Source organism: Coniophora puteana (assembly GCF_000271625.1).
Source record: "Coniophora puteana RWD-64-598 SS2 unplaced genomic scaffold CONPUscaffold_7, whole genome shotgun sequence".
NCBI lineage: Eukaryota > Fungi > Basidiomycota > Agaricomycetes > Boletales > Coniophoraceae > Coniophora > Coniophora puteana.
In genome coordinates, this window is record NW_006913059.1 from 1,941,539 (window position 1) to 1,965,611 (window position 24,073).

Genomic DNA, 24,073 nt, shown 5'->3' on the forward strand with positions numbered 1-24,073 from the left:
ACCCGAAAATGATTCGCGCATGGAAAGAAGCACCTCCGACAACATATAAACCTGGGGTCGCTCTTTCAGCCCTCCAGCACCCCTTCTTCCCCTACTTTCACTACGCTTACACAGAGTCGTTATGGAGCAGTTGAACGAGATTCCTACCCAGCTGCATGCTTTCATAGAAACCTTGACTCCTACCACTGGTGCTCTTTATACAGGTGCTTTGCTTTTCGCATTGTACGGTGTTGGAAAAGCACTTGGTTCTCAGGGGCAAGCTCTGCCGCTCCCTCCTGGTCCTCCAGCAAAATGGTTCTTTGAGCCGCCATTTCCTGCCCAAAAGTAAGTATTCTCACTCCTGAAGGTTTTCTCGTGGCAATAGATAACACCGACACTTGAACTCGTTCGTCAGTGTCGCGCACATCCTTGCGGATATGACAGACGAATACGGTCCCGTATTCACCATCAAGCAAGGAAGCAATCTATTCGTCGTCGTTGGCAGAATGGAAGTAGGTGTTCTTCTCGTCTGAGCATGTCTAAACCCCCGAGCTTAAATAATTGTAGGCCGCGACCGAGATCATGGAGAAAGCCGGTGGGTCCAACGTCGACCGGCCCCGGAATGTCGTTGCGACTGAGCTGCTCACTACTGCCGGCCGCATCATCATGGAAAGCGGAGGTGACCGTTTCCGCAAGATGAGACGGTGAGGACATTCTCCCAGAGAACAAGAACTTGAATCCTCACAACCCACATTTGGCAGGGCGCTGCATACAGCGCTGCAGCCTAAAGCTGCTGAGAGCTACCAGCCCATCCAGATGGCGAACGCTCGCATCCTCATTCAAAATTTGATGAAAACCCCCGATAGCTTCGCTGACCATATGAAAACGTGCGCAGCGCCCTTTACTGCCTCCCAGAAAGATTGATATTGATACAACTATCCTTTAGATACGCTGCGTCCGTCATACTCAAAGTCACCTACGGCAAACAAACCCCGACGTCAATTGACTCGTCAGAGGTCCAGCGCGTTCACCAGCTCACCAGACTTGTGGGCTCTCTCTTCGTCCCTGGACGATACGCGGTCAACCGCTTTCCCTTCCTGAAAACTTTCCATCGCCTTGGGGGCATGAGGCGCATCTGCGACACGCTCGACTCTGTGGGGCTCACATGGGTCAGCCGAATCGTCGGCGCTTATGGACACGACATGCTCGAGTGGCAAAAGCTTGAGAGTGATCTTGTTTCCGAGCAGTTTGATAAGGTCCAGCAGCAAATGGTTCGTGTTAACTTTCTTCTAAGGAAGCCCCCTCTCTGACATGTGTAAACCGCGATGCTAGAACAACGGTACCGCCGGAACCTCATTCACCAGATCTGTCATTGAGAACCAGGACGTGCATGAACTCGGGCGAGACACCATGTCGTACCTGTCACTCGGGCTTTTTGGCGCAGGAAGCGATACGGTATGGCTAGTCTTTAATCTAAGTTATCCCAACTTTTCTGACGACACGCATAACAGACTGCGGTTGCCTTGACGCACGCCGTCATGCTCGCGGCTGCTTTCCCCGACGCGCAGGCTCGTGTGCACGCGGAGATAGATGCTGTCATTGTGCGAGAAAGAGGTGAGTAATGTGAGTCTGCCGCTATAGCAAGGATCAACGTTGTTTTGTAGCCCCGACGTTCGAAGACTACGACAGCCTACCTGAGCTGTGGGCTTGGACGCAGGAGCTGTTGCGATTCAGGCCGGTTACGCCTATAGGTGAGCACTACACTTGACATTGTACGATACATACCCTCATGCGGCCTGCAGGATTCTCCCATGTGGCCAACAGAGATATCATATACGTAAGTGCTTCTAGTTCATACTCTACAAACTCCTGTCTCAAGAATACGAATAGAACAACTACGTAATTCCTACGGGTGCTGTCGTTCTTGGTACACACTGGTGAGCGTCTCATAAGCATCATCACTCATTTTTAATTAACAGTATAACAGGGCTATCTCACGCGACCCAGACGCATTCCCCAACCCCGAGAAATTCGATCCTCAACGCTGGCTCGACGCCGACGGACAGCCAAGGAAAGAAATGAAGTACTTTACATATGGTTTCGGGAGACGGTAAGTGACCTACGCTTTGTAAAACGTTTCAGACGAATCCTGACTGTGTCGATGCATGTAGGGTCTGCCCAGGACAACACCTCGCGAACCGGTCGATCTACATCAACCTCGCGCTCATGTTCTGGGCGTTTAACATCGTACCGGTGCCGGGCAAGAAGTTTGACTTGGAATCTTGGGAGGATGCGTTTACGTCGCGTCTGCCTCCGTTCTCGGTCAAGTTTGAGTATCGTCGCGATGCAGAGGTGATTAAGAGGGCGTTGAATGCATTTGGAGATGAGAGTGGGGAGACGTCCGGTGCATGATCTCGCGTTGGCGAATTTGAAGAACATGACAATTTATAGCTTGAATTTCTCGTCACTCCTCAGAAGAAGATTGTGGGATTCGCGATAGACATATTACTGGCGCAGTGCAACGGTTCTGAGCGTCAGTGATCCAGAAAGTTACTAAAACCGTGTCTTCGGCAGAGTTCGCGAGCTGCAAGCCAACTTGACTATAGTCCGAGAAAATCAATACGGTGTCAGATTTTGGTACTTCACGTGTAGAAATCGTGCACTAGTGTAAATATAGAGCTTCCTTTACATCTTCAAAGTTCGACGCTTTCGTCGTAGAAGCCTTTGATAACAATGCCTCAAGGCTACTGATTCACAGACTCCATTAAACTAAACCTTGTACCGGCTGTAATCTCCGTAGTTGACCAAAGGCACGTACCGAGAACTTTGGACATTGGTGTAGTTTTTATCCAGTACTGGTATTCAACCTCATTGATAGGTGTAGATCCCCACTTGCTGTACCTCCTTCGAGCAAACTGCCTTCATCTAAAGTCAATCAGCTCCCTTCCCTCCCAGGCTCAGCTGTGCGGACCAGGGTGTACCTCGTTTCCCTATTAACGGCACAAAGACATGTTTCATCTTACTACGTGACCTGTTGGCTGAGCCCCGACCCTCTGGCGCTTGACAGAGTTAGTTGTCTGCGCCTGATTCAGTCCTGTATTTTCTCCCGGCACTGTCGGATTTGAGTTGGCGCGCTAAAAAAAAAAAAAAAAAAAAAAAAACTAAAGCTTGCTACTCCTGCATCGATACACTAGCAAAGAGAGCTTAGCGGTATGAGCAGAAATCGCACCCGCTTGGAATTCTAGTATGCGATGCGAACACAGTCATCATTGGGAAGCTCCGACACCTAAACTGCTACATTCATAGCCCTTTAACGGTTTGCTGTAGTCTCTAAGAGTTTAACTCTATGACGACTGGCGCTTATACGAAAACCGTCATGACGCCCAGTACTTGCCTGCTTGGCGCTTGCTTCCGAGCACGTCGGCGGAGTACAGCAGGCGCTCGCGTGAATGCCTATCGTCAGAAAACTATAATCCGCGGTCTTTCTACTAATATAGACCTACAAGTAGGCCTACTAGGCACTGTGAGAGCAGCTTCCTGTACAGCGGAGACGTTATTTTGATTTTCACTGTTATTTGCCGCAGTAGCACAGCTTTTGGCTGTAGATCCTCAGCATATGCACTCGGTCAATTCCATAGATTTCGCTAGGTTACTTTTACTGTGAAGCCTCCGGTTGACCATATACTAGTTGTCTATCCAATGTCAATCTACTTCAGATCAAAAACAGCTATCCGCTCCCTGCGTGCTCGACTCGATTCAAGTAAGGGATTTATATGCTTACCTTCGTACTTTCCAGCATAATCAGGGACACACGATCGTATCGGGATGTCCGTTTAAATTTTGGACCTCTCCTTCGTTATCCCGGACACAACTGGTTTTAGGTGGGTTTAAGTATGTATCCCAAAATTATTCGAGGTAATCAACCGCGGACACCACAATATAAGATGAAATCGTACTCTAAATGTGTCTAAACCAATGTGTTCATCTATAAGTACTTAAGTACTCAGAGATATACGTGGTATTATTGTGGTGCCAAATCGGCAGCTTTCCTCGATACCTATGATTATGAAATATCCCAACGCCCAAAGATCAACGCGGACACAAGAAAATTTTTGATATCAAAGTACCACATTACTTCTTGCAGTGCTGTTCATACACATTACCTGCAACGGTTGATACTGCTGGTGAAGGGCATGACTGAGGCTTCAGGATGCGTCGAGGACGGACTATGTGGTCAGAGTTCTCACGCCAGAACTAGGAAGGCCAACTATAAAATGACTACTCAAGCATTCTCACAGGCACGGATCATTGCGGGAGCATACTGACTTAGTGACCTTGGTTGTTACTTACCAAGTAAGGACGCTTACAACTAGCGCTCTCAACAACTGTAAGGAATGTTGAAAACTAACGTTGATTCCGATCACACTGTCGCGGAGATTGTTGGATGCGGTGATCAAATTATCAGGAAGCTCCGCGGCGCCTCCGTGTTGCTTACAGGAACCTGCTGTTGAGATGTTCTTGTGAGACTCTTAGCGACATCTAAGTATAAAAATACACCGCACACTGGCACTGCTTCGTACAGCAAGCACCGCTTCACAGCCTCCATCTGCATTTGATTTTAACAACAATCCAAGCGGTAGACAACAGGATAGCCCTACGCCCCAGTACTTCGTGTGGCACATGGTGGGGGATTGTGTACTCTGGTATCGTACAGGTACCTTCCCGATTAGTTGCCACAATGGACACTATGCCCAGTAGGCCTTCTATCCAAATGCCTTTAAGCTACCTTTGTTCCTTCAACTTTCCTAGTCAGCTACTGAGACATACTGCGCAGACTCGGCTGCCCAAACTAGAGATCCTCCGAGCTTACTTTTGCAGCGGATTCTCCTGAACTACTCACTTCTAACGCGATCACGAAAGTTTGCTGTGGATAGGCTGCACATGGTAAAATGGATCCTACACCTATAGTTGATATGCAAACACAGGAGTAAAATCCGCTGTTGGGGTGTTCCGTGACATATCAAAAATCTTTGCTTTTGCGAACGACGCACGAACTTTAACCGCAGGCTGCACGCTCGAAAGTTTCCCTAGTTCGATGCGATCATCGCAATATATTATGAACGACACTAATTCCGACTCGGAGCATACCGTAGTCAGCGTGAACTGGTTGTACATGCTACTAAATACGATGTACTTCTCAAAGTAAAAGGCGCCTTAGCAAATATCTGCAAGACTCTATTGCTAATTTAAACTCGAGACAAGCAATCACAACATAGTTAACTGTGCTGCAGTATGTGAACGTTGACCCCTCGCAACTCCTGCTATAAGATGCTCGATACTTCGTTACATTACATGGAATCTCTCAATACGGCTGCACAACATAAATGTTAACAACATTGCAAAATGACTAGAATATGCAGTAATAATCTATATAATTAACGCTTCAAAACGCTCAAAACGCTCCAATTGTTTATAATGAATTTGCAGTGAGTTTTTATCATTGAAAATCAGCCAGTCCGTTTGGTTAAGAAATGATGCAAAATAAAGCTAATTTAGAATTTCGATGTTTCAATATTCAGCACCATGAAATAGCACAACGCTCAGTACAGAATGGCGTCCAGAGTTCCAGACAAAGTGATGCACGACAATTTTAAAGGCTCTTATGTTCCCACGCGGGGCCGGCCCGAATGTTCGGGGGTTTTTTCCAGGTGCGAAAAGCGAAGTGGAGAATCGGCTTCCGGAAGCCCGCGTCTCTTTCATCGTGGGCTCAGCGCAAGGCTCAGCGGCTGCACGCTCATATCGATTCACGCTTGGCCAAAGAGCATCTCGACGACGTTTAGTTCTTGATTTCCTTTCTTTGCTTTAATCCCACACCACAGAAAGTCCAGGCTCAAGGCACAAGCCGTCGGCCGAAACTTAGCATCAATCTCACCGGAGACCACGGCACAGTCAGGACGAGTCAAGACCTCACAGCGCAACCCACACGCTTGACACGAATCGCGCATAGCTTACAATGCATCGCTCTACTACATCCCTAATAGCGTTCGGCTCGATGGGCCGAGGTTGGCCTTTCGCAAGCACAAGCTCTACCTTGTCATGGGCAGCCGCAGCCGCTAGGTCGCGCATGTGGGGAAAGGAGGCAGGTGGGAGGGTATCGTGGTGCCAGCGCGCATGCTTGAGCACGTCAACACCAATCGCAAAAACGCGAGTAGGAACGTCACTGGGTATCGGCACCACCATCTGCGCAGGTTGGAGTGGGAGATGGGCGGCGGGCCAGGGAATAGGAAAGAGAAGCATCTCGCTCGCGAGCACGAGCATGGCTGCCCCGTGCGTTTCTGATTTCCGCTGTTCTTTGGCCTGGGTCTGACGTACTCACCTCTTAACTTCCCTCTTCTTTCATTCATTATCCCTGGTTTGACGTCGTACCTCCCTTCTCGATGACGAACGGGGTGGGCGGATGGTGGTTATGACGGCGGTGGCGCGACGGCAAACAGACCAGCAGGCATATTTCCACCCCGAAACATCCTCATTGTGAACAAGCTCCGAACAGACCCAGTCGTGAAAGCGATAGACGAACTTCTCATGTATGTCGGTCTCACTTTCTCCTCACCCTCTCCTTTCACCTTCCTTCACTTTCTGGTTTCTCCACTCCACATCTCCTCCCTTCACTCCTTCTCCGCACATAGTGCAAGTAGCGCTGACCCGACCTCGTCAGTCATGTCCGGAGCACATATCCAGAAGTCCAGATATATGCCGAGAATAGGCCTGACATCCCTGAAGGCGTCCAGGCGTGGAAACCCGGGCCCTCGTCTCCAGACATCGATCTCGTAGTCACGCTTGGCGGGGACGGTACCATACTGCATGCTGCCTCACTCTTCTCCAAAGGCGCGGTCCCACCTGTGTTGTCATTCTCCATGGGCACGCTCGGATTCCTGTTACCTTTCCGTGCGTTTCCCTTCTTCCATCAAAGGGCATCCGGAGGCTCTCGTTCGGCTGACCGAGATGCGTGTGCCAGATATCGACGATTTCGTCAAGAGCCTCGAAGCTGTCTTCCTTGGAAAAGCAACCATCCTCAACCGCATGCGGCTCACGTGCACGTTCTACGACAAGGACGGGAACAGAAAAGGTGATGACGAAGACCGTACGTTCCCCCTTTTCTCGTTGTTATCACTCACTCACTTACCCCTCCCTCCCCGTTCCCTCCCGCAGGCTGGCAAGTGATGAACGAAATCGCGCTACACCGCGGCGCATCTCCACACCTGAACACGATCGACATCTTCGTCGACGGACAGCACCTCACCGAGGCCGTCTCGGACGGCATCATCGTTTCCACGCCCACCGGCTCGACCGCGTACTCGCTCTCCGCCGGCGGGCCGATCGTGCACCCGTCGCTCGCCGCGCTCGTGCTCGTGCCGATATGCCCGCGGAGTCTGAGCTTTAGGCCACTCGTGTTTCCGAGGGGGAGCGTTATTAGGCTTCAGGTGAGCGTTTTGTTTTGGTGCTTTGGGGTTTGAGATCTGTTTCGTATTGGTCTGTGGTTGGGTTGCTGTTTGAGCTGTTTTCGTTGGATGGGCGCGTGCCAAGAGCTGCGTTGGGCACTCGAGCGCTGCTTTTCCGTTCGCGCTCGTGTTTTGGCTAGCTGTTTTCTGGGGTGTTCTCGTTTCGTGGAAACGTGTCCAGCGTCTGAGTGCTGTGTCTTTCCGCGCTGGCCGCCGCGTGTGGGGTTCTAATGACTTGGACGCATGTTGTGGGTCATGTATGTTCCCACCCGCGCGCAGAATTTTTTCTTTTACCATGATGTTTACCCGTGCATGCGCGTTCTTTTTTCTATTTTCTATCAACATGTGGACACACCATCTCGTTGGTTGATGCGCGCACGAACGGCCTTGCTGTGTGCCATGAGATCCTATTCTCATGCCTTGTTCAAACTTTTCGTTCTATCGAGTCCAAAATGACATAACTGACCGAGATTTTCTCATATCTTCCCTTGCCTATCACTCTGATCCTTGATTCATAAATGTCTGACTACGACATCATCGGCGCTCTCTTTGGCGTTTGGATCATCCGGCGTCTACACGTTGGCTTTCGCGGCAATCTCGCACCTACCGGCGCCTAATTTCTATCGCCGCCGGGAATTGGCGCACTGCTTGGTCTCCGCTGCTCGGGTTTATTCGGCCCTTTTTCGCACTGCCACTCCGTCCCTTCCCGATCCGATGCTCCATGTGCTCCAACTCGTCTCTCTGGGGTCGGCTTCTCGCCTATGCCCGACAAATTTCGCGGATATGACTCAATGTCGTCGTCACAAATGTGGTACGATGTTCGGTTGGCGTGTACGGCTCGATTGCTATGCTCGGACCTTGCTCCTCTCCTTTGCGGCCTCGAAAATTTATCGGTACATACATACTCCTTAACTTGCACCCTCGGCTCTTCTGTACCTTTGTGAATGCTCCGTTGCATTCTTTCTGCCTGGTCTGGGATCCGGTATACCTGCATGCCGGCCCTGGACACTGCTCTTGTATGCTTTATGCCACTTCGCCGATCATTCTCTGCCGCCGTACCACGCCGCTCCCGCATTTCTTCCATTCGACGGAATGCTCTGTGCTCGTCGACATAAACTTTATAACGATTACGGACACGGATACGGTATACACCGACCACGACCACCACACATTCACCGGTGCTGTACTGAATACAACAACGATATCTGGGAACGGCGACTGGGTTGTCCGCCTTTTCGGGCCTTGGCAACGCTTGTTATACACGCCATGTCTGTATACACCATACGAACATCCTTGCGTGTTTGACTGCAATGGTCGCACCATACAAACATCGGGGATCCTTCTGACCTGTCTTTCTAACTGCTATGTCACTTATTTCGGTGGGCCATCGCCTCCGACTCGCCGTGGATGAAATTCGACATGTGCTATGCTATACTCATGTAAACTGACAACCATCATGCGACGGTGACTTGTTCGGCATCTCGAACGGGTGATTCACGTTGACCGTACTGCCCGACTGACTCGTTTTCCCCACACCACCCCTGCTCTCTTTCTCTCTATTCATGGCATACCTTTTGCCTTACGACTACCGTCTCTCCCTTTTTTTCTATGCTGTATTGAATTGACTCCCAACAGATTGGAGGTCGCTCCCGCGCGTCCGCGGGTGTGTCAATGGATGGCCGGTCATCGCTTGTCCTCGATCCCGGCGACAGTGTCACAGTGCACGCTTCACCATACCCGGTTCCATGCATTAATCGCTCGTCGATAGTTGAAGACGGCGTGGGACGCGGTGCAGGGAGGGAAGAACATGTCGACGGAGATGGTAAACAAGTGGGGGGAGAGAAAGAGGGTGTTCCTGAAGGTAAGTGCACGCTCTACCTGCCCACGTCTACTGGTTTTCTTTTCGAGACGAGTCATTTGCTTTCTTTGGCACTCTGTCGTGTAGTGTCCAAAGGGCTGATATCGTGTATACACCTCGCCGACAGAGGGGCACCAATTGAGCGAGGCTTATTTGCGCTGGAGATAGTGGGGTACTAATGGGTACCACTGCCGTCCTGCGCAGTCGTTGCGCAGTCTGGCTACTTGAAGAGTCCTCCTTTTGGAGTTTTCGACTTTCTCCATGTGTCTGTCGTCTGACTCAGAACTCCCATGCTGACTACTTTTTCTTTAGATAGTAAGGAGGGAGTGGCCCCAGGCAAGGAAGACGACTGGGTGCGGGATATCAACAACCTTCTTCAGTATAATGCGACGTTCCGCTCTAAGCAGCTCTTACGCTATCGGTAGGGCAGGCGAGGCGAGAGGGGGGCGGGGATAGTGTATGCTGTAGAGGATCACATCGTACGTTATCTCCAGGGAACAACAAGGCATCCTTTCAAGTGAAGGCATGCCGTAGGAGCCATTGAGCATCAGGTCGAAAGGGTGAATCTAGGGCACTAGTACTGTTGTCCGTTACATACAAAGCGCCCTATTTGTCTTCTCCGATGCTCAGGACCAGAGGAGAAGCGGCTGTGATTTCGATGACGCTACTTTTACCACAATGTGAAAACGAATTGTGAATGTGCGCCAATGCTTCGGGGCGTCAGAAATGTGAGCGCATTTCGCCGTCCTGTTTTGAAAAATTCTTCAGTCTATTCTTTGCTTGTCTCGCTTGGTAGTAGCTAGCAAAATCAGAGAACTAAACTTCCCTCGTGGCTAATGTGACTGAAATAATATCACAGAAGACATCACTTCACCGATGTTGGAGCCATATATACAGGCTCAGCATGTATTCAATATCCCTGAGTTGGCTTCTAACTAGTGTTTTCTAGAATTGTATTCTAATTCTTCACGCGGTCACAGCGGCACCCTCAGAGCTAAAGTTCAAGCCTCATGAAGGGGGGTTAGTACCGCTCATATCCCAGATAGCCGTGCGCTTTTGTTTGCGTAAAACCGCATAAAGAACCAGACTACACCGCGTCAATACCGTAATGATCAGCAAAGGCCTACAGTGTGATCTCATTTTTACATTCTTTTCGATTACTAGTACGCGGCTACTTCACGGGTGTCTGATTCCCTCTTGGATCATCAACATGCTTCAACAGCATGTATCATTGTTTGTCGGCTCAACGAAAAATTTGTACGTCACTGCGACTCCAGCCCTTCGAAACGCAGGACAGACCGGGCCGATATATACGGACCGGTTCCTGAGCATTCCTGAGGCTTGATTGATCCATTTTGGAACGTAAGACACCCCCGCTGAGTGCAAGAGTTTCATTTTTCTATATCCGCCAACGTCTTTGACTCTAAGGATATGGATGCTTCAACCTTCAAGAAAGGGCCTACGGCGCAAATGGCTTTGCCGCCAACATCCTGGGAAATTGATTCATGGGCGTCAAACCTTAAGTATACGCACGAGGCCCGCTGCCCAAGATTCCACATTCGGTTATGAAGGTGTCAAACGGCAACATTTTTGGCTATACAGCTCTGCTTGGCGCTTGTGGCACCCCCCGATCAAAGTTTTGGATAGTAGCTAAAATTGAGACCCCGAGCCACCAATTAAATGTCGCCGCGCTAAGTGGCGTCCATTTCCTGTGGACACACATTCGAGGTTCTCAAACATACCCGCTCAGACTCTTTACTAGTAGAGTCGATCCACCCTCCCACATCTGCTTCCATAGGGTCATGGGCGAATAATGCTGTATTTCATGTAGATCCTCGGCGCCGCAACCGAGAAGGGCTCGGTTGCCCTTATCAAAGTGTACTAGGGGAATCCTCAGAGTCAGTGAACCAGGCCTTCTTGGACACGCGTTAGACACGCGCGCGAGTTCATTGAAAGTAACGTGTCTAGCTCTTAATCGTGTCAAGTATTATCGGAGCTGACGAGAGCCGGATCATTCGGACTGAGGCGAGGAACGTGCCGAGCAATCAGGATGTTGAGAAGTTTCTGACGGTTGTTATCAAGCCTAGCTCTGGGTGTGAGGTATCTGCAATGTGTGTTGCATCAAAGCGTTCAGATTGAAGTGAAGAACGAGTGAAGAAGCTATAATACAGCAATTATAGGAATGCTATTGTACAATTTAAATGAAGAAGTGGTATGAACTACAGAGAAGGTATATAGACACGTCTGTTGCATATCGATCTCTAAAGCTTTGCATTATAAGTAGTTGCCACGCATCAGTTTAAGTCCCTTGAATATATATGCATAAGGCTCCGAACACTAAGCGTCCGACTTCAAGAAAGAGAATAGTCCTGCGGTCAGTCTAGATGGAGACTTCGATCGCCGCCTTTCCGCTGTCTCCGACGCTGTACTCTGCGATGAGCAGCAGTGTTTTTCGTGAACCCGGCACGGGGCTGCGTCCACCGCAATGTTGAGCCCTGTCTGTTGAGCTGTCGCGTAGTCTGGAGGAAACTCTCCTGGCGCGGTCACGATGATCTCGGGTTGAATCTGAATGTCGATGACTTCGTAGCGAAGGAGATGGGACATCATCTTTGACCACGCATGTGGGCTGATGCGGACTGTCCGTGAGTTCACACCGTTGATGACGTTTACAGCGAAAGCGATGCGTCGGGCGTCGACGGAGGCTAAGCGTGGATACACTTCTCGCGCAATACACACTGCTTGCTGGTGAACACAAACGCGACGAGATGGTTAGTGCCGTTGACGGCAGAGAGCACGGCTGAATGCATACCTCATGACTTTGGGGAGGTTGAACGTAGACCATCTCGCCTTCGTGACGGTAGGTGACGATATCAGCAGCTTTGCTTGCGGAAGGCATGGATGTTGGATGCTGGAGGATGGTTTGTTCGCGAGTTAAGACTTTGACACCGGGTTGGAAGGGATTTTATACCCACATCCGTGTCGTTCTTGGTACCACATCAGGCACTGGGATATCTATGAAAAACGCTATCCTGACGCTCAGGCTCACTAGCACTGCCCAACTCCTACAGCATTGTGGAAATCAATAACTTCTCGAACAAGCACAGCCGCATTGGCACAAACCCTGTATGCCGCGCCTCCGCTTTGGGAACGATCTAAATCTAGATCTCAGGCCTGAAAAGGCAACACGATCTCGTTCGAAACAGGCCATTTTGTGCTGTTCGCCGAAGCGCTCGTACTCTCACTAGACATCCCAGTACCACTGCACGCACTTCGAAAGCTGATTTACATGCAGTGTGGGCTGTGTCATCGAGCATAGTGATTTTGTTGCGTACTTTAATGTGCATTCCACTACTGTACCGCACCTGGTTTACTTGCTCGTTGCAGAAAAACCCTTGCAGTTTCATGTATGCAAATGTTTGCAAAACAGAGATATAACATGTCACCGTAAGCATCGGACCATGCTCCCATTGAAAATTTACCCACGCTTCCACATAACAATAGCAACTTTGACAGCGTTCACCGTTCAGACCTGAATATTTGGTGCAGGGTAGCCAAATCCTTGATACCAAGCAATTGCGCTGTACAACCCTGGAGCTTCTTCGTCCAAAAACATCCACAACAGCAAGTGACATGTTATAGGTACGTACGATTGGACCTTAGACGCCTGTTCCATAACCCTGACTCGATGATTATCACAACGAATCAATGAATGGACACTACGAGTCCTGCATGTCCGCGAGCATTCCAAACAAACTCGCTCCGTTTGTCACCCTCTGTCCACCGACCCTCACAACATTACCCCTATAGTGTCCACCCATCTTCTGCGGCGCCGAAGCGCCGTTGACGCCATTAACATGAACCTGAGCAGCACCCTTCTGTCGATCCTTCTTCGCCCGCTTCCTCCTGTCTTCCGCGAGAGCTTCTTCGAGGCCCTGAGTGCACGCGGCCCACAGCTTGCCAGGGACAGCGCTTGCAATATCGATGGACAGCTTCGCGTTTAGGGCAGCGTGCAATGCGGACCCAGAGAGCCTGCCGACGTCAAACGGTACACGCTCCGAGAGAAGCAGGGCCTGCGCGAGTAGGTGAACCGCTTCGAGGGCAGCGAGGAATTGTGCGACAAGCTGGATGTTTCTGTCATCGATCGCTGGCCCCTCTTCGCTTTCACTTGCCAAAGATGGGCGGGAGGCTGCAGGAGCAGAGTGAACGCACGTAAGCACGAACGCAGCCGCCTCCCCGCGTGTCCACCGCTCCAGCTGCCTTTCCCTGCTCTCTGGATTCTCCCGCGCCCTCTTATGCATACTCCTGACCACCCACCGTAGCGCAAGCACATACACGACCCTGCTCTTCTCCACCCCCCTGACACCCTCCATATCGCTGCCCAGCACCCTCAACAGCAACGTCAGCCGCTCCTCCTCGCTCCTGAGCTGCAGCGGAATCCAGTTCTCCTGGTCGTACTCCAGATACCCCGACTGCGAGAGCAGATCGCCCAGGTCAGGCACAAGGACCTCCTCCGGCGCGACACGCGTCCCGCGGCGCACGTGCTCGGTGATGTACTTGGCCCGCGAGCGCACGGAGCGCGAGCACGAGCGGTCGCGTGCTGCTATTCCGGTGTCTGAATCGTCCTGGGAGGGCGGGCGCAGCTTTTGCAGCTCGCCTCTGAGCGGCGCGAGAATGTCCACCCCGTCGTCGTCCGAGTCTTCCTCTTCGACGTCGATGAGCTCGTCTGGGTCTCCATCGTCCTCATCCTCGTCCGCACCCTCTCCTTGTGCCTGGCTCTCTTCATCATCCGGCTCTGGCTCCGGCTCGGGAGGAGGCTCGGGCAAGCCAACGGCATCATCCAACACCGCGTACAGCCACGTTCGGAGCGGTCGGCCGAGACTCCGAGCTACATTCTCCGCGTCCGGGTTCTCGAGAAAGATGCGGGGCCAAAACGTCGCCGTGCTGAGCGCGTCGAGCACCTTGGGCGAGAGCCGTCCAGCCCGGTACGCCTCGATGTACATGTCCCGGATCTCCTCCCGCTGGGCCGTGCGCGGATCGTCGTTGCCCGCGCCAGCTTGGTGGATCGCGTTGACAACGGCGGCGGGATCGAGGGCAGAGTTTCTGCGGTTCTGACGGCCGTGATGCCCGCGTGTGTCCGCGTCGAGGTCGTCCGATGTGGCGTCGGGTTCCTCGGCGGGCTGAGACAGCGCGCGGGAGAACAGCACGGGCAGGGTACACTGCTCTGGCCCGTGCAACGCGCATATTGTTGTCGGCCAAAGCTGACCCCCGTCGTCCCGCGGAATCGCGTACTGTAGTGCAGCATTTACAATCCGGTCCACGATCGCGTCCACTTCGCCCGGCCCCATGTTGGTCGTAGTGCGAGGGCTGAGCAGCGCTGTGACTGCCCTGTCGATGAGGTCCATCACGCTCCCGAGCTGGTGCTTTGCTTTTCGCTTTTGGTGCGCTGCTGAGGTTGCGGCAGAGAGGATGGTGCTGAGCACGGTGCCGACGTGCGCGATGCGCTGTGAGAGGGTGAAGTGTCGCTCGAAGAAGAGGGATTGGACGTTGCGCTGCGTCGAGGTGTGGTTCGAGAAGTCGTTGCCTACTAGCGCGCCGAGTAAGGGTAAGAGGGTGGTGGGGATCTTGAGCTGTGCGGCGAGTGAGGCGGGCTCGTATACAGACACAGATAGAACGAGGTCATCTGGGACGACGTCGAGAGGGGGGATGAGACCATAGGTCACCCTTGGGTCGAACACGGGCTGTCGTTTTTTCTTCGATTTGGCTTTGACAGGCGTGAATCCGCCATCGTCCGCGCCCCAGTCCGCATCCGCGGTGGACGTGGCACTGGGCGTTGCGGGAGTGGAAGGCGGTGCATTCGCAACCCACATCATCTCGTTGAGCTGTACATACCCCTTATACTCCCCTGAATTGAGAATCACAAAGTCCGAGTCGTTCCCGAGGACGTATCCCCCTAACCTGCCCGCGAGCTCGACCGCGAATGGATCGCCTTCCTCATCTGCGTGGTGTACCTGCACCGCTGGCGTGGTGCTTGCGAGCTTTTGGAGCGCCTGCAAACATGCGGCGTAAGCAAGGGGTGGGAGAAGTGCGGTTTCGCGCAAGAAGCGGGGTGTGCTGCGCGATGCGGGAGACGTGCGGAAGAAGAGGAGTGGGCCTTCGACGTTTGTACGGTTGAGCCGGCTGATGACAGTGGGGAGTTTGAGCTCGGGTTCGGGGCCTGCAGAAGGAATAACAATCGTCAGTTGGTGACGATCCCTCGAGAGGGGCAAAGGTGACGCACCATCAAACACAAAATGCAGCTGCAGCCCCACGCCGATCCACGCTAGGACGACGTCCTCGACGTGCTCCCCGAACGCGGCATACTCTCCTCCATACACCCAAGGAAGCTTCGACTCGCCATAGAGCTCGTAGATAAACCTAAGAGCAAAGAAAGATGCGAACAGTCAGTCTCGTGTTTAGGGTGATGGTCACCCGGTGGCGTCGAGGCTGCACCCACAGCTATGACCACGATGAAGATGAAGACTTACGACCACCCGTCTACGACAAAGACAGCGGATGCACCTGGCTGTGCGGAAAAGTCGAGTGTGCGTGTGAGAGAGCGTTTGTGGTCGCGGAGGTAGGTGGTGAGCCCATGGACACCCATCGCAACGTCATCTCCGGCGAGCAGATTACGAGAACCACAGATCAAGAGGGAGGGGTGGCATTCCGACCATCAGAGCTAGAAGTAGTGATATAATGCTGGACAGGGACCTTCAATCACAAGGCAACTTGGCCGAGCGGTCTAAGGCGCCAGAATCAGGATCTGGTCCGAAAGGGCGTGAGTTCGAATCTCACAGTTGTCAAATACTTTTGTCCAACCTTAGGACCATGTATGTCGGTATAATCTCAGTTGGTTTCTCTCACCTTATGACCCGCAGCGCGAGTGATTTGGAGATACGCTTTTTCTTTTTCTTTTTTTTTGGGATTTCGCGTGTAGCGAATTCGTGCTCTGGAATGTTTCCTACAGTTCCTGATTCCAGTCTTACAACGACGGTGATTAGTTCCAAAGCATCTATAGTAAATATGCGTCTAGTGATCACCAGCAATAAACGAGCATGCTCGAACTCGCTACGAGTCCGACGGTGGCCCCTCCTTCCACTTCTCCCACATCTTCTTACATGCATTGCTCGCCAGCAAGAATGGCTCGGGACTCCATGCTTTCTCCCACAGCTTATCGCCGAGGATAGCAAACGAACCAGATTGGTAGTTCTGCTTGAGGATGTCCAGTGCCTTGCCCGTCGGCGCAAGCAGGTTCCGTACGGGCTCAATGAACGGGATGGGAGGCGGGAGGCGGATGAGCGTGGATTCCTCCCTGCTTTCGCGTCAGCTATCCTGTGGTGCAAGTAATAGTAGAGCAGAACGCACCACTGCCTGATAATCTGCTCAGGGGGAATCGTTGGTCGAGGCGGTTGCCTTGGAGGCGGCGGCGGCGGCGGCGACGCACCCTCTTTCTTCTCCCCAGTCTGATCTTGCGCCTGCGCCTGCTGAGCCTGCTGCGCCTTCGTATCCCTCCCCTGTCCCTTGACCATGTCCTCCTTCCTCTCCTGCCACCCTGTCTGCCTCCGTAGATCATGCCGCATCAACCCGATGTGCTCCTGCGCCGCCGACCGGTTCTTGGTATACCACACGTACCACCCATCCTCCCAATACCGCGTCTCCGCCCCCTTCCGGTCGTTCGTCAAGCCCTTCCGTTGCTCTCCCTCCGACGACGAGAGACCTGGCTGGTCATCCCCGCTCATGACTGCGTCGAGGTCCCGTACGGGGTTGCTCGGTCCCGCGGGCTCGGCCGGGCGCGGTGTCTGACCTTCCATAGGGAGCTTGTATAGGCCTTTCTTCGGTGTCGACTGGTGCTGCTGTGACTGTGGTTGAGATTGAGACTGAGAGACGGGATCTGCAGTGTCGTTCTCGTGCTCGGCAGTGGGACGGATGAGCTGCTCGACCTCGTGCGCGAAAACCCGGCGAATGCAAAGAGAGCGGCAGTACGGCTCGCGGCCTTCGCTGCGCCCGCGCGAGGTCTGTGAGCAGTAGGTGAAGCACCGCTCGTCGGCGCTGTGCGAGCGGGGGCCTAGTGGTGCGGGGGCATGATGAATCGTGAGCATATGTCCACCATAGACGAATGACAGGGTCTGGCAAAGCGAGGCAAATGGAAAGCAATGCGTACCTGGCGGCGAATTGCGTATATCGATGTACGGCTTACTGAGCCATCCCTGCGCAGGCTGTTTCTGTGAAGGCGGCGGCGGCGGTTGTACTGGTGGATGTGAAGACGACGATGGCGGTGAGGTAGGCGATGACGGTGCTTCCGAAGAGGACGAGGGCGGAGAGTTGGGCTCTGTAGACATTGTCCACAGACGTATCGAGGAGTAGTAGAAACCTGGGATGCGCTAACAAGCTTACGCTCGAGAGTCCGAGAGTCGAGGCGGGTGGAGTCCGAATCTTGGGGCGGCTTATGCGTCGCCGGCACCGCCACCGAGCCCCGTCCGGTGTGCGGAAGTTTAAGCGCCGATTAAATCTGCCCGTGCGCATATCGTCCATCTCAAATTTTTACGTCTTTCACAAAACCCCATGGACGTCGTCTGAAGAATCGCCATCGCAGCACACGCACAAGAAACGTCCTCATACGATGCTTTCTACCCTACGCTGTGGGAAAAGTCCCCGGAGACACAGAGTCCCCCTCGTGGGGCCGGCCCCCGTTCGCTAACGGAAAGCCCTGGCTGCAACCACGCCGAGGAAGGGCGGGGGATCGGTCGGGCGAGTTCACCCTGCTTGCTTCTCTATTCCTCTCGGATGGGAATGCAAGCTCGGCTCGCCCAGCTCTGTTGCGCTGCCCGACGTCCCGCGGTCTATCGCGAAGACACGAGCCTTGGCCGCGCTTTTGTGGGCGGAGGGCGCGCACGTCGTTGCTCATAGACATAGTTATGCGATTGTCGGCTTTCGCGGTTCATTCTTGTGGATCGCGGCCGTCATCTCAATGGGGCTTACTCTCATTCGACGTTCCTCGTTTATTTTTTGCTTATTTTGAACTTCGCTGTTCGATTTCGCGAGTTATCTCGCTGTTTCCTCTTCTTTTTGGTTCCTGGCGTCGCGCCTCTATCTCGCTGAATCTCGAGGCTCGATCTCAAAGGTTGATGCTACGGCTAGGGTCGATGGCGGAAAGGGTGTTCGGGTGTTGGATAGTCGCTTGGATAATAGGTGAGTATCCCCTTGGTCCACCCACTATATCGCTATCTTTCGTGATGCTCGAACTTCGGTTTGAATTTCTTCAGGGAGTCACCTCCTCGGAGGGCATGCTCCAGATTTGACACTTCTGATCTTTGTACAAGTCCGTGACATCGACACTGTTCTAACTGCTTTTGTTATAGATGCTCGGGCGATGATACATCGTATGTATATGATACATCCAGGTATCGCCTCTTTTTTGTGTACTTGTTTCTCGATTAATGCAATGCCACATTCGTTCCTTTCCTATCGCATCTCAGCTGAGTTGACATCATTAATGTTCCGAACAAATATAGTTTTTCGTTTCCGATTCGCCTCAACTACTCGAACATATCGAGTACAAGGGACACATTTCCGAGGGTATGGCTCAGTTCACTGCAGGCATCGCCTCACGGTACTATTGAAGATTGTTCGTTTAAGATAACACTTGCTTTATCCCTTCATCAATTGATTCGTTTGAACTAACTGACTTCATTTATCATGGCTAACGCCCTTCGAGCAGAGCATGGACGGCAACGTGGACGATGCCGAATTTCACCGTCGACCATATTCAGCATATGTCCTGACTGATCACACTTTGCCTGTACTTATTTCCAGTGAGTCGTATCAGAATGACCCCCATCACAAGAAGATGGCTGAGAGCTCTTCTGTGTGCTACTTTGGACACTATCAACACCAAGTACGCGACTCATAGGTATTGCAGTCAATATCCTGTAAACAAACTTCCCAACATCATACGTAATGAAGAAGCGGATATGCTCGCAAGTACTCGGAAATTATACAGGACGGTGATCGCGTCGTTATCACCGTTCGTTCTAGGTAGGAGTACTGCACTGGGAACGATGTTGCTGTAGGGATCCTGCGATGCACAGCGAGCGATAAGAACGAATACACGCTTCCAGAAAGACCTTATCATGCCACGTAGCCGTGCTATGAATACAGCTGGCGCAAACGTGTGGGCGCTCTACACAGCAACTGTAGGCGCTGCACAGCCGCTTGAATTGACCACGCTTGATAAAGGTTTAGTTGTGACAGCATTTATGCTAGTAAAGCAAAAACCCACAGCTACTGGCAGGTACTTGCTGTCAATGTTGTCAGGGGCGATGGTAATATCTATGAAGTCTGCCACCAGACGTCCTGTATGGGGCGCTTAAGTCGCGCGAAATTGATGTCTTCTAGCGCTCATTCAGGCTCATGTGCTCTCGGAAGTACTAGCTGGCCCACCACGAGGCTTTGGTGCTGTACGCCGGCGTCTGCCAGCCTCCTTGAACTCGTACCACCACCATTGCAGATACCTCAAGAAGTGCGTGTCAACAGTTATCGAGCCCGTAGCCCTGCTAATCCGTCTTAGATATGGACCCGTGGAACAAGCTAGCTCAGGAAATCGCTGTTGGCGCTGTGTACGACTCCAACGAACGCCAGCCGCACTCCAAGTGCCTCCCGGGAACGAGAGTCCGCCTTCTTGAAGCACTTCACCAGCACGTTGGCGACCCGGCACGCAAGATCGTCTGGCTGTCCGGCGAGTCCGGGTGTGGGAAGTCAACGGTAGCGCATACGCTGGCGGAAGAACTCCGCCGGGCAGACAAGCTCGCTGGGACATTCTTTTTTTCCAGGAAACACACCAAGCGCAGTACGTTTGATCACGTAATTCTTACCTTAGCGTATCAGCTGGGGTTGCACCATCCTCAGGCCAGGGAAGTGATTGCCAAAGCCATCTCCGACGATCCCTCCCTCCTTTCCACCGAGAGATCGCACCGCGATCAGCTCGAAGCCCTCGTCATTGCCCCGCTGAAGGAGCTCGCGTTCATCTGGAAAGAGCGGTCTCAGACTGGCATGTCGATCATCCTGGACGCCCTCGACGAGGGTACGGCGAGCGGTGTAGAACATCTTCTACCATTCATCTCCTTGCTTGCATGTCTTCTCCGGGACAACGGCATCCCCATAGTCAATATTATCCTCACCAGCCGACCATTGCCTCACATTGGCGCGGTCATGAACGAAAACCAGCTGTCCGCTACGATAAGAACAGTACAAGTCGAACATCATGAGTCGCGGGAGGACGTCCCCCTTTATCTTCAGCATGAATTCAAACAGATATATGACGCTCACGACATGTCCAATTCTTTCGACCCACGTTGGCCTCCTGAAAGCGATCTAGTCATGCTGGCGCAGCACGCGTCTGGTCGCTTCATCTTCGCGGCAACTGTTGTCAGACTTATCAAACAGAATGACCAGCCCCGAGACCAACTACCGCTCGTTTGTGAAATGATACGCGGTCACGTAACACGAGTATGGGGAAACATTGAGCATCTCTACTCCTCCATCATCGACCACATCGACGCCTCCATTCGAAGCGACGGACTGAAGTATCTATCGCTCGTCGTCAGCCTCGCCGATACCTTATCCCCTCAGAATCTACGCATCCTGTTCAGAGACGTTGATGTTTACAGCTTTCTTCTTCCCTTTTCAGCTTTAATTTCCCTCCCTCCCCGCGGCTCCCCCGATCCTGTCCAAATCTACCATGCTTCACTACGCGACTTCTTACAGAACAGAGGCCAGATCCGCGACACCGATAATGGCCAATACCCCGAACCCGATCTACATCATCGTCTAGCTTCTAACTGTTTCCGGACTATGGCGACGCTGCTCAGGCACGACATCTGCAACCTACGCGATCCGTCGCTTCTTCACTCCGAGATTCCCGACTTTGCTCAACGACGTGATGATTTACCCCGCGCGCTCCTGTACGCCTGTCGCCATTGGCTATATCACATTCAACATACCTCTCCCGATGGCGAAACTTATGATCTTCTCGCCGACTTCATGAAACAGCGTGTTTTATTTGCAATAGAGGCCTACGCTATCTTCGGTGAGCTCGATACATGCATTGTGCAATTCAGGGCCGCACGGCAACTCGTCATGGTAAGCCTATACACCGATCGTCCCCGTCTCCAGGCCTAAACCCGCCATCGTGATTACCACAGGGCTGGGACGGAGACTATTTTCCAGATAAGGACAAAATAATGGAGCTGCTATACGACAGTTGGCGGCTGACTATGACTTTCTTCGACCCTATCAGTGCTTCAGCCCTCCACGTCTATGAATCAGCCCTACCATTTGCGCCAGCCAAGTCGGAGATTCGCCTCGTCTATAATCATGTCCAACCAACATCTTTTCATTTTGAACATGGTTTGGACGACGACTGGGATTGCACCATCCGTATTGTGCATCCGAATAGGGATGTTTATACCATTGCTTTATCTCCAGACACCTCCCATCTTGCGATACATGCTTATTCCTCAAACCTAGCGGAAATATGGGACATGGCGTCGGGTATAGTCGTCAAGACGAGGCGTCTTGAATTCCCCGATGATTCTGAAGGGTGGTCTACCATTTCTTACAGCAACCGGAGCGTCGCCATCAGCCTATACCCTCTTCCAGCTCTTTTGAACGATCCATCTGAGGATATTGCCGGGAGATGGAAAGCTAGATCAGAAATATGGATGTGGGATCTCTCGTCGGACACTGTGTCTTCAATCAATCCTATAGGATCAGAACTGCTGGCGCCTTCAATGACGCTGTCCTACGATGGAGCCGCAGTCGCTTCTCTTTGGTATCATCCGATAGATTGGCAAGTGGATGGTCACTGCGTTCTTCGTGTGCACAATGCACACAGTCATGACCAGCTATTGGAGGCTCGTCTGAAGCTGAAGACTGATGCCATTATCGACCTGCACGAGTGCCTTGAATTCTCTTACGATGGCAAATTCCTCCTATGTTATCCTGGCATCGATCAATCGGCCTATATCATCAATGTCGATAGGGGCGAAATAGAGCGAGTGATAAAACATCACTGGCTCGATGACAGCCGATTGCTATTTGGTCTTTCAAGTAACTCGATCATCGTCCTCGGCCCTGCGAATTCTCGGGAGACTCCACGCGTACTACCTATACTCCTTGGCTCATCTGAGTCACCACAGCAGCCGGAGTGGATCTCGCTTGATGGATCAAAAGTAGGGATAAGGATAGGAGGGATGATTCGTGCCATCGGGGTGGGGAACTCGAGATGGAATTCACAGACCGAAGAAATCTTTAGTGTTCTCCAACTGGAAGACGAATCGCTCCGTATCATCAACCTCAGTCGAGCTGCCACTCGTCAAGCGTCTTCAAGCACCTCGTTTTCCGAGACAGCCTATTCAGAGGAGTGCCCTCAATTCCAACCCTTTGATACTATTCAGTTTTCTCCAGATAACACCATCGTGGCCGTGTTGAAACCCACTATGCGGGATTCCCCGGCGCTACAGCGTCTATTTGTAGTGTACTCTTTCGAGCGCGATGCACTTGTGCAGCTCACGTCGCTGCCTCTCCCGGGCGGTAATGATGAAGAAGGTATATTCTGCTATTACATCCTCTCTGTCACGCGAAGGGGGATCTGGCTGCTTCGTACGACAAGCATCTGTCAGTCGGGAGGTGATCCTCGTCATCTGCTACGATGGAACAGGGATACCCGGGACGTCATTGAGGTCACCCCTCCACTCAAAGGACCGTCCACATACATTGGCTTGAATGCGTCGGTGGCCCTGTCTCCGAACGGAAAACGGCTTTACGGTCCATTTTCCAGTAGAACGAACGCCATGAATCTGAAGAATCCAGAAAACTACCCGCTATACGAGCAAGCTAACAACCCTGATTCAATAGTTTACGAACCTGATCAGTACGACGGGCCAGCTGTCATATTTGACGCTCATTCCTGGTCAGATCTATGCGTCGACGCAGATGGGTGGCTTCGACAACGGAGTAGGCGGATATGCTGGCTGCCTCCGAGGTATCGACCTCACAGCCTGAGGCAGAACGGTTTGAAATTGCGGATAGACGGGAACAAGGTCACAATACTAGGCCTTAGCGATGGAAGGCGCATTACTATACGCCTCCTCAACACAGATATTCAGTACTATGATTCTGTAGATCCTGCTTCGTAGTGTACGAGTGTCCTAGTCTCTTTCAGTTTAGCATAGTGATACGTAGTCAATGAGTTTACGCCGTTTTGCTCACTAGAAAGGTTTCGTTCTGCCCGAGAGACATGTATACCAATGACGACTTGTTCGATGGCCAAGTTGTCGACTGGCGCAAATCAATAAAGATGTTCATGCAAGCTCGTCGTCCGAGGTTGTCGAACAAGATTTGTGGCTAAGAGACGCGCTCTACTGGAGAATCAGTAGTGACGGCCTGTCAGAATGGCGAGAAAACATCCAAGCAAACCCTAGAAACGGCCGGCGAGTGACGGTGGTGTGAAGAGATGTGACGGATGTGACGGGGATCGTAGGTCGTGCTCTACTATGAGAAAACATGATAGAAGAAGTAAAAGCATATACATCTAAGTCATGAAGAAACCCGTGAAAACTCACATGCACAGCTTGCGGCTCCCGTGTCTCGAGCCTGGTCGAAGAAGAGAACTTGTCGATACCCAGAGAAATGGCATGAGGAC

General features: G+C 52.1%; 6 protein-coding genes and 1 non-coding gene across 7 annotated transcripts; 4 read left to right on the forward strand and 3 right to left on the reverse strand.

The window, feature by feature from the left end:
- The first annotated feature begins 163 nt into the window (after positions 1 to 163).
- CONPUDRAFT_125604 (cytochrome P450) lies at positions 164 to 2,781 on the forward strand. Its single transcript, XM_007771433.1, has 12 exons — positions 164 to 324; positions 395 to 491; positions 547 to 683; positions 741 to 866; positions 926 to 1,250; positions 1,312 to 1,434; positions 1,491 to 1,593; positions 1,644 to 1,730; positions 1,782 to 1,816; positions 1,870 to 1,916; positions 1,967 to 2,089; positions 2,151 to 2,781. Exons 2-12 carry the CDS (start codon positions 417 to 419, stop codon positions 2,389 to 2,391), a joined length of 1,422 nt encoding a protein of 473 aa, XP_007769623.1. The 5' UTR covers positions 164 to 324; positions 395 to 416; the 3' UTR covers positions 2,392 to 2,781.
- A 3,107-nt stretch (positions 2,782 to 5,888) lies between these two features.
- CONPUDRAFT_125605 (ATP-NAD kinase) lies at positions 5,889 to 10,039 on the forward strand. Its single transcript, XM_007771434.1, has 7 exons — positions 5,889 to 6,306; positions 6,474 to 6,563; positions 6,695 to 6,924; positions 6,995 to 7,120; positions 7,189 to 7,460; positions 9,114 to 9,339; positions 9,649 to 10,039. The coding sequence occupies exons 1-7, from the start codon at positions 5,993 to 5,995 to the stop codon at positions 9,759 to 9,761; spliced, it is 1,371 nt and encodes a 456-aa protein (XP_007769624.1). The 5' UTR covers positions 5,889 to 5,992; the 3' UTR covers positions 9,762 to 10,039.
- Positions 10,040 to 11,458: 1,419 nt separating this feature from the next.
- On the reverse strand, positions 11,459 to 12,256 carry CONPUDRAFT_144699 (uncharacterized protein). Its single transcript, XM_007771435.1, has 2 exons — positions 12,146 to 12,256; positions 11,459 to 12,078 (listed from the first exon to the last, which is right to left on the reverse strand). Exons 1-2 carry the CDS (start codon positions 12,230 to 12,232, stop codon positions 11,674 to 11,676), a joined length of 492 nt encoding a protein of 163 aa, XP_007769625.1. The 5' UTR covers positions 12,233 to 12,256; the 3' UTR covers positions 11,459 to 11,673.
- Positions 12,257 to 12,911: 655 nt separating this feature from the next.
- Positions 12,912 to 15,982, reverse strand: CONPUDRAFT_166176 (uncharacterized protein). The gene is made up of 3 exons (XM_007771436.1): positions 15,861 to 15,982; positions 15,614 to 15,750; positions 12,912 to 15,550 (listed from the first exon to the last, which is right to left on the reverse strand). Exons 1-3 carry the CDS (start codon positions 15,974 to 15,976, stop codon positions 13,053 to 13,055), a joined length of 2,751 nt encoding a protein of 916 aa, XP_007769626.1. The 5' UTR covers positions 15,977 to 15,982; the 3' UTR covers positions 12,912 to 13,052.
- Positions 15,983 to 16,095: 113 nt separating this feature from the next.
- Positions 16,096 to 16,175, forward strand: CONPUDRAFT_t64. Its single transcript has one exon. It is a non-coding gene; the product is annotated as a tRNA-Leu (tRNA).
- Positions 16,176 to 16,328: 153 nt separating this feature from the next.
- CONPUDRAFT_166177 (uncharacterized protein) lies at positions 16,329 to 17,711 on the reverse strand (the record flags this gene model as incomplete). Its single annotated transcript, XM_007771437.1, has 3 exons — positions 16,329 to 16,684; positions 16,738 to 17,437; positions 17,534 to 17,711. 3 exons carry the CDS (start codon positions 17,709 to 17,711, stop codon positions 16,441 to 16,443), a joined length of 1,122 nt encoding a protein of 373 aa, XP_007769627.1. The 3' UTR covers positions 16,329 to 16,440.
- Positions 17,712 to 19,941: 2,230 nt separating this feature from the next.
- CONPUDRAFT_166178 (uncharacterized protein) lies at positions 19,942 to 23,567 on the forward strand (the record flags this gene model as incomplete). Its single annotated transcript, XM_007771438.1, has 2 exons — positions 19,942 to 21,510; positions 21,573 to 23,567. The coding sequence occupies 2 exons, from the start codon at positions 19,942 to 19,944 to the stop codon at positions 23,565 to 23,567; spliced, it is 3,564 nt and encodes a 1,187-aa protein (XP_007769628.1).
- Positions 23,568 to 24,073: the final 506 nt, after the last annotated feature.